The 13,458-nt window shown below is 48.2% G+C and overlaps 4 protein-coding genes across 4 annotated transcripts; all 4 read left to right on the forward strand.

Annotated features, from left to right (window-relative positions):
* Positions 1-430: 430 nt before the first annotated feature.
* Positions 431-4,903, forward strand: EPUS_07675 (uncharacterized protein; the record flags this gene model as incomplete). The annotated part of the gene is made up of 4 exons (XM_007787356.1): positions 431-649; positions 3,725-4,404; positions 4,451-4,773; positions 4,830-4,903. 4 exons carry the CDS (start codon positions 431-433, stop codon positions 4,901-4,903), a joined length of 1,296 nt encoding a protein of 431 aa, XP_007785546.1.
* Positions 4,904-6,833: 1,930 nt separating this feature from the next.
* EPUS_07676 (uncharacterized protein) lies at positions 6,834-7,679 on the forward strand (the record flags this gene model as incomplete). Its single annotated transcript, XM_007787357.1, has 1 exon — positions 6,834-7,679. One exon carries the CDS (start codon positions 6,834-6,836, stop codon positions 7,677-7,679), a length of 846 nt encoding a protein of 281 aa, XP_007785547.1.
* Positions 7,680-8,964: 1,285 nt separating this feature from the next.
* On the forward strand, positions 8,965-9,435 carry EPUS_07677 (uncharacterized protein; the record flags this gene model as incomplete). Its single annotated transcript, XM_007787358.1, has 1 exon — positions 8,965-9,435. The coding sequence occupies one exon, from the start codon at positions 8,965-8,967 to the stop codon at positions 9,433-9,435; it is 471 nt and encodes a 156-aa protein (XP_007785548.1).
* Positions 9,436-10,223: 788 nt separating this feature from the next.
* EPUS_07678 (uncharacterized protein) lies at positions 10,224-11,927 on the forward strand (the record flags this gene model as incomplete). The annotated part of the gene is made up of 3 exons (XM_007787359.1): positions 10,224-10,331; positions 10,391-10,877; positions 10,939-11,927. The coding sequence occupies 3 exons, from the start codon at positions 10,224-10,226 to the stop codon at positions 11,925-11,927; spliced, it is 1,584 nt and encodes a 527-aa protein (XP_007785549.1).
* Positions 11,928-13,458: the final 1,531 nt, after the last annotated feature.

Genomic DNA, 13,458 nt, shown 5'->3' on the forward strand with positions numbered 1-13,458 from the left:
TCGTCCGTGGGTGTTTCAGCATCCCTCCCATCCGGAGAAAGTCTCCCGTCAAAGGCTACAGACCCATCGGTCCGCAAGATGCTCCACTTCTCCAAGCGAGTTGACTAGCGCAACGATGTGTTAGCAGAGTACAATCGAAATTAGCAGACACGCCGTTAGGAAGTGTTGACCCAAGGGAGGCTCGAGGCAAGCTCATCGATATGCCTAAGTTAGGCGCGTCACCCTCATCGTCTGATTTGCCGAACAAGGAGCCTCGGAACCCTCTGCTGCAGAGCAAAATTCAAGAGCACCAAAGGCGCCCGAGAGAAACACTGAAAAGTTTGTGCAGAGACCTTTATCAATAAGCACGCGAATCCAAACTCAGGAGCTGATTTACAGGCCCCTGCGATCCATCAGATCGTCAAGCATCCCAGGGACGATTCAAAGGCCTATGTTTGATTATTTATCGTCAGTCATCGAGTGTGTGAAGGCGAAAAAGAGAACCGGGAACCCAGCCAACGTGCATCAGATGAAGAAGCAGGACAAGACAGAGAAGCAGAGCGGGACGAGGAAGCAGGACCGGATGAAGAAGCAGGACCGGATGAAGAAGCATGCCGGGGTGGCGAAGCAGGAAGGGAAGAACGAAATGCCCGAAAGGCTTGCCGCGGCGGTGTGTGAGACGAACAGCATTTTGATCTTGCCACGAGCGAGATAGAAAGGAAAAGGAGTGGCATGTTTGCTCAGGGTGATCTAACTCAGCCACAACGATTGGACTGACCTGCTTTCAATGCGCTCGCACCCTCGTATCGTCGGCAGAGTCGCGGCGCCGAACAAAGAACAAAAGCGCCGCCCGGCTTGGGGATGGCATGGCAGCAGCGTTACACGGAACTCACAAATGACCAGGAGGTCGTGGCCTTCGGGATGCGGGGTGGACGATTGCATTCTTCCTTTTTTTCTCTCTTCTACACACCCCAAAATCATGGTTGGATATGGGCGTGGGGATGCAACTTGACGGGGCTTGTTGTTGCGAATTTCGGTTCGTTTGGGTTTGTCGTTGTTATTATTGTACAGGACAGGATGGTATGGTACACTAGGAACTACTGCATCCTTTATGATAGATAGGTACTGCTATCAATGGAGATGGAGATGGAGAAGGGGAATGTCTTGGGGCAGACGACTCATGGGAGATCTGCGTATTATATCATGTGTGAACATCATTGGCAAGAGTATTCCGGGTTATGTGTGTACTGCTTCTATATACATGTTGCACACTGCTCGAACAAGCCCCCATATCCGCACAATTTCATTGCAACAGCATCTTGCAGCTCTGCAGTATATGCTGCACCGGCTTCCTCTCTAGTCTCGTCGAGGGGCTTTGCTTCCTCTCTGCAGTCTTTTGGCTTCGCCGTCCCAATATGACTAGCGTAGCTGGCTGCTGCCCGTCCGGCCCGAACTCAAAAGGCATCATCGTATGCAGCAGCAGGAATTGCTCAAGTACTACTTCTGCCCCCAGGAAGAACGTGGTAAGGTTTTTGCCAACTGGGCTGCTTTGCTTTTCGCCTCGCCGAGTCAGCCTTACTGGGTTATAGGAGTGAGCTAGAGCTCGTTGATTGCGGGTGCTGGAAATAGGGGTTTGCAGTGCCTGGAATCCTAAATTTGAAAGATGTGGCTAGACATTGCCTGGAGAAGGAACAGGTCGTCCTGAATTCAGGAATTGATGATGTGTATGTTCTTCGTTGAAGCCGGATCAAAAGAGATGTCATTACGATTTATCGCTGTTTGGCGGGCTGTGGGAGTCAGCTCGTTCTGGGCAGTATGACCAGGTCTATAGGGGTTATATCTCTCTCCCCATGGCACATGCGGTATATGCTTGCCTCTTCCTGATTTATGGAGACAAGAAATAACAGATGACATACCCTGTTGCTGGACCGTCCAGGGTTGAAGGATCAAGTGCGGTCGATTTAGAGTTCAGAATTACTTTGATGGCAGCTCGTGATAAGTCTAGCAATTGAGGGCTAGCAAATCATCCGGCACTTCAGAGAATTTGGTATCAAATCAATATCTCTTTAAAATCTCAACTTCTCAATGGTAGAACCTTTTGGGGCAAAATGGCCTGTCTGCAAAGAGGACATTCTGCCTTTTCTCTTACCCAGTCTTGAATACAAGTCCAGCAGAAGACGTGTCCACATGTGGTCACGCTTGGGTCTCGGAATGGCTCAAGACAGAGCGTGCATTTGCTCTGTTGGCCCGCTGGGATCCATGACATGGTGTTTGGTTTTGATAGGTCGTAACGTGGTTGGTCGAGCATGGGTGTCTGTGTTGTCTGTGGAAGACCTTTGGGGAGACTTTGCGGTGTAAAGGTTCCTTCTAGTGTAGATCTGGCGGGTATCTTGACCTCTTTGTTAGAGATTATGGCGCTTGCAGAATCTGCATCCGCTCTTTGCTCAGGAGCGTTCTCCAACAAGGTCTGTTGTACATGCAAGATCGATTGGACGACCATTTGCAAGACAAGTAGCAGTCCTAGTACCTCGTATCCGACACGTTGTTCGTCTGGCTGTATTCGCCGTGTAAAGATGTAGCGCAGACCAAAAAGTCTCTTGGACAAATGGTAATATGAACCAGTGAAATAGAACGTCGCCAAACTCCAGGCATAGATCAGACTCGGCGACGTGAGGGAGTCTAGATGCTTCAGAGCATATTCCTGAAATCGCAAAGCCCGTGACTCTGACGCTTGTGCTTTCTGCTTTCCTCGCTCAATAACCCGCTCCAGCTTCGTCCTAAGCCTCCGTCTCAACACTGGTAACGTCTTCGCAAGAAGCCATGGTGTGAAGACCACACTTGCAATGTAACCAACCCTCCTTGACAAACTCACTAAGCGAAGCGTGTCGTCTTCAACTTGGATCACATCGCAGTACTCCTCTCCTAAGGTGCGGTTTCCGAGCAAAGTTGTCAAACATAGGTAGAGAAGCTCAGTGAGATGGTTAATAGTACCCGTGTGGCGATGGGTAAAGCGTACCCCGAGTAAGGAACGTAGTATCGAGGAGGCTTGTGCCGAGAGCGTGCTGGTGAGGTATGCATCTTTCTCGTGGGTTCGTAGTATGTCTGGAGAAGTAGCAAATGGATAGTCATATGTTCTGATCCTATTAGGCTGCTGGGTGTTTCCGTTCTCCATGGTAGTCAGGATGGTGGAATTCTGCTTGACTCTAGCCGACAGTAAATCTTAAGTCCACCTCGAGGACTTGAACGAGGCCGATTTCAAAAGACAAGATGTAATGCGAGAACAGACCTCGGCAAGTTGCACTAGTAGCCGCTCCGATCACCGTAGCAAACGCCAAGCATTTACATGAGGTCCTCGAGTCGCTGCGACGACAAAATGTCAAGGTGGTTATCACGCGACATCTAGTCGAATCGAGATCTTCCTCACTCAGTCACTCCTTTGAGCACATACCCGCTGCCATTTGCTCTTCCGAGCTCTTCTGCGCAATGTGGAGAATATCAACAGAATGGATGCTGGAGCAGATGTAAGGGCTGAATTGGATGCGTTCAGTCGGTTTCTACCTCTGCCTTACCGCGTGGCCATTATTCTCGTTGCAGGTAAGCCATACAGAGGCTGTCTTCTAGGATAGATCACTGAATCAGGCAGGCGTCTGGGCTTGGGGTCTCAACCTGCAATATTTAGATTTTATAAGTATTGTATGGTGCCCGGTCATATCTCCTCAAGTGAACTATACTAACCACCTCCTAGGATGTACCTGCTCTGATAAAATTCCCAACGCGTCAACCGGCCAGTTATGTCCCATATCACGCCTCAACCTACCGATTCGCTGCTTTCCTTACCATACCACTCGCTATCTCGTTGCTCCTTTTCTGGATGATCACGCATGGTTCATCCGAAGCTGTAGCATCGTGGGAGATACTACCAGCCATGTACCTTCTGCTATTGGTGGTTTGCTTTGTACTGCCCCATGTAAGACTGTCACGCAGCGGAAGGTATCGCTTTTTGTCCACGCTGAAACGGGTCAGCGTTGGGGGATTGGCTGAAGCTCAGGATGGGAAATTCGGTGATATTCTTCTTTCGGATGTTCTGACGAGCTATGCCAAAGTCCTTGGCGACCTCGCCGCTTGCGCATGCATGTTGATTTCGAAGGGCGTTTCAAGCACAGGCATGCCCAATCGAGGTTGTGGAGGTTCTTTCATGGTTCCATTCATTATCAGCATTCCTAGCATCATTCGCTTGAGGCAGTGCCTGACAGAGTTCCTACGCGCCCGGAAACAACGTCAGGGATTGAGTGGCTCGGGAGGTCAGCACCTCGGCAATGCGCTAAAGTACGCCAGCGCCTTTCCTGTTATCGCTCTGAGCGCACTGCAACGAGGTTATGACCCGGCCAAGATCAACATGAGCGAGGCTGGCCTATTCAGGCTTTGGTATGAAGGTTTTCAAATATCTTCTGAGCCATCTGACTTTTCTTAGGATGTTTTGCGTGTTCTTGAACTCCTTCTATTCATTCTATTGGGACGTCTCCAAAGACTGGGATCTAAGCCTTTTCTCATCATCCTCAAAACGGAAAGATCCTGAGCATCCATATGGGCTTCGTAAGCATCGGTTCTTTCCCTCGGACAAGATGTATTATGCAGCAATCGTCGTGGATTTCCTCCTCAGATGCACGTGGAGTTTCAAGCTTTCGCCACATTTAGATCACTTTAATGACTTGGAAGGTGGAATATTCACGATGGAGATTTTGGAAGTTGTGAGAAGGTGGATGTGGATATTCCTCCGTGCTGAGACCGAATGGGGTGAGTCGAGCCTCCTTCAAGGTGTATTCCCGATACGATATGCTAATTTGGCAAAGTACGAACCCACTTTGGGCCTCCACCCGACGATATCTTGCTTGGAGACTTTGGTAATAAAATAGATGAGGATTGAGCAGGCATTGCATATTTCATCCTCGAATCGAGTGTGGCGCAGTCTTCCACGCCAAAGTTCTGCAAGAGCAAAGCAAATCCAGCACGCCCCTTCAATATGCAACTCCGGACTTTCACGGCTATATGCTAATTCTTAATTCATTTTGAGAAAGCTGCCGATCCCGTCATAATTGTTATACGGAGCTCGCAGCCAGGCATTGCTTTGTTATGGTCTGTGACATTTGCAGATCGATTGGCTTCTCTGCCAGCAGCATGTTTAGTTCAAGTCCTATGTGTGATTCACTTACACTCGCCACTTCTGCACTGAACAAGAGCACTTGAAAATGATCAATACCACAGAGCAGCAACAGAAATCTGGACTAGCAGATCATCTCAAGAGCCTATTTGTGGCCAATCAACGTTGCGGGAACGAGAAGATCGTAAAGAAGACATAGCTACTTCAGCTCTACTATGATATAGCAAACTAAAGGTCGAGGCTAGGGGATAAACCAAGCCAACAAAGCTCAAGGCCCTGCACTAGTTCTCAGATGTGAAGCCGAGAAATGAGAACCGAGTGCGAAAATGCGATGACTCCATCTTGCTCTGTCAGACTTGAGAAATCCTGTTTTCCTTGATTTCTCCATGCAAAGCTCGCAACCCTGTACCCACAACACTTATCGCAACAGACTGACAGGGCCAATCTTCATGCAGTGGCTGCTTTCTGTAGCTACGTCTCAATTGCATGATCGAAGAGCTTCGTAAGTACTCCACATTTTCTGCTTGGCTATTCTTAAACAGAATGCATCTCGTTGCGATGATAGATATTTTCACTCAAGATTATTTGGCTTTCTGAAACTGTTACCCCGTCCAAGGTTCTCATCTTACCCTGTGCTAAACACGCATCAGGAAACTTTACATCTTAGACAGACCTTACTTCATTTCATCAGAAGCATCAGGTATCCATCACTTGCTCCAAGATCTTCTAACGATTTGGCTCGCTCAGTCGTACGGAGCAAAAATTGCATGCTAGTCAGGAAGACATGAGAAATCCGATGGATGGATTTTTGGTGGAGAATGACGCCGAGTGTGGTGAACTACCACTGAAACGCCGAAGGACTGACGCTGCCACTTCTCAAGTAGCAGTGGATTTGCCTTCTGTGGATGAGCCCGCTCGTTCAGAATCACGGATAACGTCCCACGATATCTCCCCTGTGGTCTCAAAGCCGCCCCAGCCTGCGAAAAGAAAATATGTTTCCTCTTCGGCAAGAGGTGCAGTTCGAACTGGCCGATCGTCGGCAACAAACTTATTTTCGAGCGACGGCGGCCTTGCAGAAGCGTTCAGAAGTATAACTCCAAACACTACTACCGCCCGCTTAACAGAGTCATCTTTACCCTGCTGGCCATACACTAAGGTTGATGTGGCGAAGCACCTAGGGTTCGAACTTAGTAAAGGGGGAGTTGAGACATGGAAAAAGTGGACTGAGAGCATCATAGTGGCACCGCACTACCAGGCGCTGCAAAAGGTGTACAAGAGGAATTTACCCTATGGAACTGATCCACGGTTTGACTTACTCACTCAATTGGCACGAAAAGAGGGGAGGTACGTCCGATCATGTTCCGGTGTGCCACTCTTAAACTAAAAAAGGTGGTAGACTCAACAACAATGACAAGTGGCTACTATCCGGCCCCTTATCTCGGGCTGTACCTGCCGGACTCGCACGTAGAAAGTTAACACGTGCATCTTGGAGAATTGCAGCCACTCTATACAGGATATATGCGGACAACAGACGAGCATGGAGTCCAGCATCCATAGTTGAACGAGGGGGTACCCCTAGGTGGTATGCTCTGTGGGCGCTCATAAGGTACTTGAGGAGTCAGCACGAGGAGCAAAGGCAGGCAAAAGGGAAGCACGAGTCCTGACAAGTGATAAGGGAGGTCTATCTAAGACAGAAATGGGTACTGGAGATGCAGCCGAACTAGTGCCTTCCCTGGAGAGGTTTACCACAGCCTCATGCGCTTTTGACTCTGCAGCGCGAGTTCTACATCTCGGTACCACACCGGTCACGAACGCATCTAGCACTACAGACCTTAACGTCGCAATCAAAATTACTAATGCGTCGCACTCAAACGATATAACCAGCTACGCCTTAGATCCTTCTAGGCACTCAGAGCCAAAATTTCGACCACCCGTGCAGGATATGATGCTTGTGCGAACACCTTCTCCGTCGCTGTCTTCTAACAAGAAGGGCCTTAACGACCAAGGCACAAGAGAGAGCCATTCTGATACGGCAAGGATTGTAAGAAACCCAGCCCCAGACTTTCCTCTTCCAGGGACTCAAGTCAGCAAGACACCTACAAGTATGGATCCACTGAACAGAATTCAAGACCACATCGCCTTAAAGGTCAACCAGGCCGAAGCCGCAGAGAGATCAGCGCAAGACCAGCTCCAGCAAAGTTCATGCCACCTCAAGAAAGCAAAAGAAGACGCCCAGGCCCTGCAATCTCGGGCCAAGTTGGCCCAAAAGGAGCTGGAGAAAGCTGAAGGATGGCAGGCAATCTGGAAAATAACGAAAGAAAAGCACACAGCTACAGTCCAGCGCTACCGTGACTCTCAGAAAGATCTGGAGCAATTGGCCAGAATGCACGAAGTACAAGCAGAAGGCCTTCGAGCGTTGAACGTGCCTTCGTCAGAGACGATCCCGGCCGCATCGCTGGATTTGATGGTGAAGGGAGTTGTTGATAAATATCAAGACATCCTCGCGGATGAAAATCTTGCAACTGAAAAGAGCCCGTCTTAATAGTCGTGAATAGCGATGGGCAAAGTTCTTGGCTGTGGAAGTCATTCTCCCAAGCGAGAGCCAAGCTCCGGCATGGTTTGACAGGTCGAGCTCAACATCAAATGTTCCTGTTCTTTCACAACCCAGATTGGCATTCTTTTCTAGCATAATTAGATAGATCATCATGAGCTTAGCAATCAAGACTCTTCCCTCAATTGTAGGTAATGGCCACGGAACATCAGCCTGTCTCTACAAGGCATGCTTCTGCTATATGAGAAAATGGATTGTAATACTATTACCAGGCCTTCAAACAGCTTGAACGCCCAGCAGTGGTCCTGCGTGAAGTAGATCATTCTTCAGAGCGGACCTAACGGTGTTAGGCAAAAATATCATGACTGCATCTCTCTGGGGAATGCATCTTTCTCGCGTGTTGCACTTCAGCCCAGACAGAGACCAGCGCACTTTCGAACCATAATACCCGGTGGTGTCCTGGCAAGTAGTCAGTTAGGCTGCTTTAGTATCCTTGAGCATCACTTCTTCTCACTCGTGGCTCAAGTTTGTTTCAGTTGTTCCTGAACATCAAGTTCTTACTACATTCTTTGAAATTCTGAAGGGTTTCTCCTAAGGCATGACTGCTTTTCTCGGGTCATCAAAGCCAGCCATTAAGGAAGAACAATTCGACGCTCGTCCTAGCTCAACAAACTCTTGGATTGCAAGGCCACCACTCGCCCTTGACATCAACTCAGAAAATCATCACAAGAGGGAATCAAAATCACCTTCCAGTAATTATAAAGATGTTTAGACCTCCTGGTAAATAGCTGACCAGCTTAAGAGATGAGTGACTCAGATGATACGGAACCCCTCTCTCAACTAGCAAGGAGAAGAATACTGTCATCCCGGGCAGCTAAGGCTTCCAATCAGGACACTATTGTTGTGAATGCTGGTAGCAGCTCACTTCATCGGGGACGGACACGCTGAGCAACAAAGAAGACCTTGGAACTATGATCGCGAAACTTAGAGCCGCTATCGATGCTAGGAAGGGAGACTGCAGAAGAAATTTCACAGATGTAGAGTCTGACATTAGTAACATAAGAAACAGTTTGAAGAGACAAGATCATGAGCATCGCAAAATGGAAGCGAGACTGGTACAAAAATCGAGAGGAAATTGAGGTCACTAAGACCGAGCTATCCAGCTTGGAAAAAGAATATGAAAGCTGGGTAGCAACAATATCTGCACGAGAGGGAATGCTAGCACGAGATAGCGAGAAGCTTGGGAAACTGCCAGCAGAACTTCATACGCTTCTTGATGGAGACTGATTTTGAGTCGAAGGAGGCCACCATCGCAGCTATGCTAAGATCATTGTGCCAAGACGTCCGGAGAAAGTACGTGTTTGGTGAAACAGCAATACCAGATACATCCAATATTGGTCTTGCACAGCCTCAGCATATGGACGAGGACACAAAGGCCAAATTGAAAACCGTCTTACACGGATTAAGAAGCCACGATGCGTACCAAGCATTTGCGCATCCAGTGACTGAGGAAATTGCACCAAGATATTTTGAGTACGTCAAGCATCCGATGGATATCTCGGTAATCAGAAAGAAGTTGGAGTCAGACCAATATAATTCGGTTGCAGAATTCATCGCCGATGCCAAATTGATGTTCAACAATTGCCGCACATACAATGACCCAACAGACCCCTACATTGAGGCTGCTGACAGACTCCAGCACAGGATGCAGCAAGGGATGACAAAGCAAGGGTTGAAATGGGATTGACGATTCCAACTTGATGCGCAGTTGGAGGCGAGTTGGCGCATGCTTAAGAGTTGCTTTCTGTACGCAGTTGCTATGAAATGGCCGGAACTGGAGATCATGTAACCCACAGGACTCACTCCATGAAGAGAGACGTATGCAAGCGAAGCTCTCTGTAATGAATGGTTTTGCTGATGAGCTACTCAACGACTTTCGAAGCTTGAGTAAAGCTCCTGAAGAAGGCACCGTTCGAGATGGATGATATGCAACGCTTTTTCTGTTCAACTCTGTTGTACACAGGAAAAGAGGCAGCCTTCCTATGAAACGCTGGCTGATGATAATAAATGAGCCTGAGAATGCAAATGAAAAGTCATACGGAGTAAGTATCCAGCATCCAATTAGGCCTAAATCAGCTACTAAGTGATGCACGTCTTGTAGGTACTTAAAATGTTACTCATAAAGCATAGTTAGCCTCATTTTATAAGCATTATCCTCTAGCCCTAAAAGCCAAAAAGACTCAGGTGACCTAAGACACTAATTATAGCTTGCTAAGACCAAGTTGGCTAGCTTCTTAGCCACATTTTAGTGGCAGTCAACTAACTTTGGACCTACGACTCCGTACTATATGGTAGATACTAAATCTTTAACTAAATCTTGCACTACCCCTGAATTGCCAAGACTTTATATCGTAAATGGTTAGATCAGATTAAGCTCCCCTGCAGGCATATTTTTGCGTCTTTTTTCCCCAAGTGGTAGAGTCTGAATAGTCCAGGGAGCAAATTTGTTGCTCTTCCTCCCCTTCAGCCTTCAAGATGTCGAAGTCACATTCTGAGGCCTCTGATGACTTCGAGTTCATCGAAACACCTGCTGCTCCTACTCCAACGCCACCAACTGAAGATTATGGAGTCCGCACCACTTCTGTGGGTCAATTGGACTTGGTCATCTTGTCCGGATGTTTGAGCAACTAACATTGCAACAGTATCCTGCCATAAAGAATGCACCTCTCCCAGCCGACGCATCAGGCAGCGAGACATTCAACAATACCCTCCTATTCTCTCTGCTGGCAGTCGTCCCCATATACCTAGCTCGTCAGCTCTATGGCGGTTTATGGACCGCCCTTTTTCTTGCGGTCCTCACCACCATCCCGATCTTGATGGCATTCTGGACGATTGCTTCGACAATATCACCTCGCAAGAACGAGAAGGCTCGGTACCCTGGTCGACCCGTACAAGACTATCTGCATTTTCATGATGAGAACGACAGGATAAAGTATCATGGCAAGAATAGGATTCCAATGGAAACGTTCCATGAAATGTACTTTGATGGCAAGGTTGATTTCAAAGGCGATTGCCTCGAACTCATGGAATATCGCCATGACTGGGCAAACTTTCGCTTCACTCTGAGTCTCTTCAAGTTCTTCCTGTTCGGAATGATGCCTGAGTTGATCATGCATTCTCGGTCTCAAGGTGAGTGCCATGCCGCGCCACATATACTGTACCACCAGTTGATCTGTTCTGCATTCACCAGATGAAGAACAAGTTCGAGACCACTATGATCGTGGTGACGATTTCTACGGCTGGTTTCTTGGCCCTCGCATGATATACACTTCTGGGATTATCTCCGACATTAACCGAGAAGAGAGTCTCGAGCAGCTTCAAGACAACAAGCTTGCTGTTGTCTGTGAAAAGATCGGCCTCAAGAGCGGCGAAAAACTGCTTGACATAGGTTGTGGATGGGGCACGCTCGCCAAATATGCTTCTGTAAACTACAATGCCCGGGCCACTGGCATAACACTCGGACGCAACCAGACAGCTTGGGGCAACAACGGCTTACGGAAGGCTGGCATTTCCGAAGATCAAAGCAACATCTTGTGCATGGATTATCGCGACATCCCAGTTCCAGCCGGTGGTTACAACAAGATAACCTGCCTCGAAATGGCTGAGCATGTTGGTGTCCGTCACTTCAGCAGCTTTCTCAACCAAGTATACAACATGCTCGATGACGATGGCGTCTTCTTCCTTCAAATTGCTGGTCTTCGAAAGGCCTGGCAGTACGAGGATCTCATTTGGGGTCTTTTCATGAACAAATACATCTTCCCCGGAGCTGACGCTTCCACCCCGCTTGGTTTCGTTGTGGATAAGCTTGAGGGCGCAGGCTTCGAGGTGAAGGGTGTCGACACTATTGGCGTGCATTACTCGGCTACGTTATGGAGATGGTACAGGAATTGGATGGCAAACCGAGAGAAAGTTGAGGCGAAATATGGCAATCGATGGTTCAGGATCTGGGAGTACTTCTTGGCATATTCCACCATCATCTCTAGACAGGGAAGCGCAACATGTTTCCAGATTACGTTGGTTAAGAACATCAACAGCACGCATAGGGTGGAAGGGATCCCTAGCCAATTTGGTCTGGCTGGCGCTCTCGCAGCTGGGCAGGTCCATAATGCCGGTCACAAAGCGACAGATGTAACTAGCGGGCTGGGTAACAAGGTCAAGGATGCTTTAAGAACGGATTAATGTCCAAGTCATGGATGGCATGCAAGATAGCTTCGGTGTAACAGTAAAATTGATAGACAGGGCGAGAGAAACGTTGCAACTTGTGGGGCCAGAGGAACAAGAGGTTATTCTTGTTGACTTCTGGCCATGAGTTCTGGCTCGTCCTTCAAGGGCATAAACGGCTCTTCTGCTGTCAAGCGACGTTCTGTTATATTGTGACTGGGCGACTCTACTCAGAATGTCTGACTGTCGAAGAAGATGTGTACCGGTAGGTAAAAGAATGTCCTAGACGAGGCAGTAAAAGTATGTTCTCGAAGACAGCAACATGATACTGTGCGATTTTCCTCTCAAAGATTCTTCTTTTCTTCTTTTGGCGAGATCTTCACTGGCGCTGTACGTGAATCATTCGTCTGATCTTTCTCAGAGCATAATCAGTGTCTTGCTGCAGGAAGAATGGCAGAAATTTGTCCTTTCGCTTCCAGTAGGCCTCATTAAGAACATTGCAAGGCTTTCCAACATCGAAACGACCAAAAGTTTGCGTTTGATCAATAATTTAACGCTCCCTTGTGGTTTCCTTCGATATGTCTTCGAGAACTGTTTTGTCGCAGGACGTTGCTAGCGCCGAAACACTACAACTGTGTTCTCGACGATGAAACTCTGTCCAATCTCATGAGGACAGTCATCCTCCGCACTTCCGCCATACCATATGTCTCTCGAGGTGACTTCTACGATTTTCATCCGCAGAACTATCCAAGGGGTATTTGGAAGCAATGTTTCATGTTGGCGGATTCCTAAGGAGGCCTTGGGGGAATTTTTGCGGACCTTGTAGGAGAGGAGGACAACGCCAGGGAAGCCGAGGAGTAGGAGCTTGGATCGGGATGACGAAGTTGTGGAAGGCCAGGGCGATGAGTAAGAAGAGGACGACGTATATGAGACATTAACTGACCTTCGTACATTAACCGTCATGCACAATTAAAGCTCTCCAAGTGCTCACAATAACATGACGCAGCTGAAGAGAAGAGGGGAGCTTTGTATCATCAAAACACGTAAGGTCAACGCCAGGAGCCGTCCCAATCAAGATAACTCTCCTGAGAAGTCCCAATTCAAAGTGCACACTTACATCCCAGAGCATGGGGTTCTGTCGTCTGCAAAGAGAGATCCCGAAGGGGTCATAACTCTGCAAAGGCTGAACATATGACGGCAGTGCAGTTTGAGTCCTTGAGCAGCAGGGCCATTTTCAGGCTTGCAGAATGCATATCCAGCTCAATACCCTTGGTTGCAGTAGCGACCGGGTAGCTACCCGTATGGCAGTCACCGTACCCATTCACGTGCCTGATTTGGGTCAAACCAGATGAAGAACTCCTTAGCGGCGCCACCACTTCTGCGGAGAAGCAGTGGTTGGGGTGCCCTTGTTGTGCAGGAGTATCCAACAAAAGAGATCAGGTACATATGTATCCTGTCAGCTCGATTTGTTCAATCGGCAGACGGAAGATTCCGTGCTTGGAAGCGATTGAATTGAGGAACGGCACTTTTCAGCGTAATTAGCACTACT

The sequence above is a fragment of the Endocarpon pusillum genome (assembly GCF_000464535.1).
Source record: "Endocarpon pusillum Z07020 unplaced genomic scaffold C665653, whole genome shotgun sequence".
Lineage (NCBI taxonomy): Eukaryota > Fungi > Ascomycota > Eurotiomycetes > Verrucariales > Verrucariaceae > Endocarpon > Endocarpon pusillum.